This window comes from Arachis ipaensis, chromosome B08 (genome assembly GCF_000816755.2).
Source record: "Arachis ipaensis cultivar K30076 chromosome B08, Araip1.1, whole genome shotgun sequence".
NCBI classification, from domain to species: Eukaryota; Viridiplantae; Streptophyta; class Magnoliopsida; order Fabales; family Fabaceae; genus Arachis; species Arachis ipaensis.
This window is the reverse complement of record NC_029792.2, coordinates 122,251,470-122,254,691: the sequence shown is the minus strand read 5'-3', so window position 1 is coordinate 122,254,691 and position 3,222 is coordinate 122,251,470. Positions and strand designations below refer to the sequence as shown.

The 3,222-nt window shown below is 30.2% G+C and overlaps 1 protein-coding gene across 2 annotated transcripts in view; it reads left to right on the top strand.

The window, feature by feature from the left end:
* LOC107611821 overlaps nucleotides 1–3,089 on the top strand; it is a 3,781-nt gene extending 692 nt beyond the window's left edge. The window contains exons 2-5 of one of the 2 annotated variants that reach the window (XM_021109947.1): nucleotides 666–710; nucleotides 800–906; nucleotides 2,056–2,270; nucleotides 2,634–3,089. In XM_021109947.1, coding sequence (XP_020965606.1) covers nucleotides 817–906; nucleotides 2,056–2,270; nucleotides 2,634–2,886 — 558 coding nt within the window. In that variant the 5' untranslated portion in view covers nucleotides 666–710; nucleotides 800–816 and the 3' untranslated portion in view covers nucleotides 2,887–3,089. Of the gene's footprint in view, nucleotides 1–570; nucleotides 711–799; nucleotides 907–2,055; nucleotides 2,271–2,633 lie in introns of those variants that run through there. The other variant, XM_016313711.2, reaches the window with a different exon arrangement.

The window sequence follows — 3,222 nt, the reverse complement described above, 5'->3', positions numbered from 1 at the left end:
GAATGCACACAAAAATAAAATTGAAAAGAATAAATTTTATATTTTTATCAATATCATTGGAAAGATTAATCATTTTAATGCAATTAAACAATTAAAAATTAAGTGAAGTTGGATTGAATTGGATTAAATTTTAAGTTAAATAACTTATTCAAATGGTAACAAATTATTAAAAAATAGATTTTTATAAAAAAAAATGATTCTAGTAGTACGTGACTTGTATTTTTTACTCAAACCTAATCCAACAGTTAAAAATTAAACTTTTTTTTTTTACTAAAAATAAGAGGCTCAAACTTGGAACCTCTTAATTGAGTATGGAGAGACTATGCCATTTAAACTATTACTCATTGGCAGTTAAAAATCAAACTTATTTATACTTTTGTGTAAAAAATTAATTGACTTTAATTTTAATGTATTTGATACGAGTTTATATATTTTTTTAAATAATAAATTTAAAAAGTAGTTGTAACTGTTTTATCGAAAAAAAATTCAAATTCAAAGTAATTATTTTAAAATTTAATTTTTATGTATTTAAAAATTAAATCTTTATTTATATATATATAAAGAGATCCACACTATGTTGACTTAGGAATCTTCTGCTACCAGCTAGGAACAGAGTTTCAAGATTATCTCTAATCCCTCCCTTTATATTTTTTTTCTCTCAATAGAATCTTAAAAGACGCTAAACCTATTTGTTTTCAACTCAGAATCAGGTAACTTCCTTTCTCGCTGAATAATTTTCCTCTCACATTCTAACTTTTCTTCTAAAAGGTTACACTTTCGTTGTTTTCTCCTTTTGAAGAGTTTATCGCACCAACGATGGCTGTCACAGTCAAAACCATGGCTCTCGTTATTTCGTTCTTCGGTGTCGTCTCTTTCATTCTCGGTGTTATTGCCGAAAACAAGAAGGTATTCTTCTTAATTTTAAGGCAATGATATGGATTCCTATATCAAATATCATTTATATTAAAATTCAATTTTTTTAATCGCCTGGATTATGGATGATGAAATTTTGATCCATGAGTAAGGATTGAAAATTTAGGTATGCTTGTTTGAAACTGTGGTTTGATAGTTTTGTGCTAAATATCTTTAGACCAATGTATCTGGATGTAATTTGTGTCTATATGTATTAATGCATTACATTATTGAAACAGTAGGGAAGTCGAAAGATGTATATATACTTTAATATTTTAATTGTATTATAAAAAATAAATCTTATGCTTTTTTTTCCTATAAAAAATAATTATAAACCACTCATGTATGCATGGTGAAGTACTTTTCAACTTTTGACTTTCTGATTCTTCGGTTTACAACTGTTCAAACATGCTTGACTTTAGTTGGTGCTATCTGACGTGTTTCTAATGAATTGGGAATATGTTAATGTAGATTCTGCTGTGGCTGAAATTGAGAGAACCTTTTCTGTCTTCTTGATACTAAGTGGATCTTTTCTCTTCTATGATTCTGGAATATAAATTTGTTTTGGTTTCAGTAAACTGTATATTTGTTTTATTTTAATCTCTAAAATGATATAAATTAATGGTTTTAGCTCTTGAATTTGCAGAAAAATGATTATTTGATTTAGTGCTCTTGGCTGATTTAAGCTAGGCCTTTTAACCATCACTTTAAAAACTAAGTTGAATCACTTTTGGACCTCTAAATTTAAGTAATTAAAGAGTGAGCTTCTGAATTTACAAAAAAAGAGATCTAACTTGTGCTTTTGGTGATTCAAGCTAGTCCTTATGAGCATCACCCTAATGATTAACTTGAACCACTCTTTGAAATTTTATGGACTAGAACTTCAATTCCTTAATTATAGGTACTAAGTACTAACAAATGAATATTCACTAGAATTTTGTATCAGTGTTTTGCTCTTGGGTTGGGATAAACATAGATATGCCTGGGACAAGGCAATATGCTATCAGTTTTATCCATGTTGTTGACCTCATCAAGTGGGATACTGTTTTTTTGTAATTGTTGTTTTATTTATTTTATTTTGGGAATAATCTGTCTTTTATAGCCTCTAAAATTTGTTTTGTGTTTTAATTTTTTTTGTTGCAGCCTGCAGCTGGAACCCCGGTACCTGGCAAGGGTGTTGTCACCTGCAAGTTCCCAGCTGATCCAACAGTCGCATTGGGCTACCTTTCCTTTGCATTTTTCATTGTATCCAATGTGGCCGGATTCATGTCACTCTTCTATCCTTACAAGGGAAAGTCTGTTCCACAAGGTGTTCTATTTAAGAGCACTAGCTTCTTGGTATTTTTCAACATTGCAGTGTAAGTGCTGTTTCCTTATACTTTGTTTTTTCTCCGTTAGTTCCTATGATGCAATTTTCATGTGCTTACTTTCCTTTTTCTTGTTCTCCTTGATAAGATAAGGGTATGTTTGGTTGAGGGGAATGTCATAAGAAAAGAAATTTGAAGTTGAAATTTTCATGGCTACACTGTAATTTTATATATCAAACTCATTTATCATCACTCATTTATCATCCGAATTTATGGGAAAGCTTGAGTTATTCTATTTGTATGAATGAATTTATCCATCCACATTATTTCCACTTATATAAATGTTTTTAACATAAATGAGATGAACAGATTTTCTTTTTTTTTTTCTAAAAAATGTTGTGTATACATATATAGGTTCACGACTGGACTAGCTGCAGCTATGTTGTTATGGCCGACGATCACTGAACAGATGCACCTTCAGCGAAACGTACACAATGATCTCTCCTACACTTGTCCGACTGCTAAAACCGGTCTCCTTGGAGGCGGTGCATTTCTATCGCTTGATTCTTCTCTCTTTTGGCTGATTGCCCTTATGCTAGCTGGCAACGCTCGTGAAGATTTCTTGGATGAAGAAGATAAGGGAGGGGAACTCTCCTCAACTGCTTAGGTGCATGTTAATGGTGATAGAGGAAGAATTATATCTGTATATGTATGCAGATTTAGGTACTTTAATGTGACGATGCAGATTTTTCAACTTTTGTTTCCCCAAGCAGGAAATTAAAATCAGATGATAATTAGTTTAATTAATTTCTAATAATTTTAAATTTTGAATTTAAAAAAAATAAGGATTTGCAAATGGTGATTACGTGAATCTTGGTGAAAGATTTTGTGTGAGTTTAGCAAATGGATTAGAAGCATAAAAAACGCGTTATATTTTTTAATGCTGTAATTTTTAATTGAAGAATTTATTTTTTTTACCAATTTTACTATTTAATCTCATTAT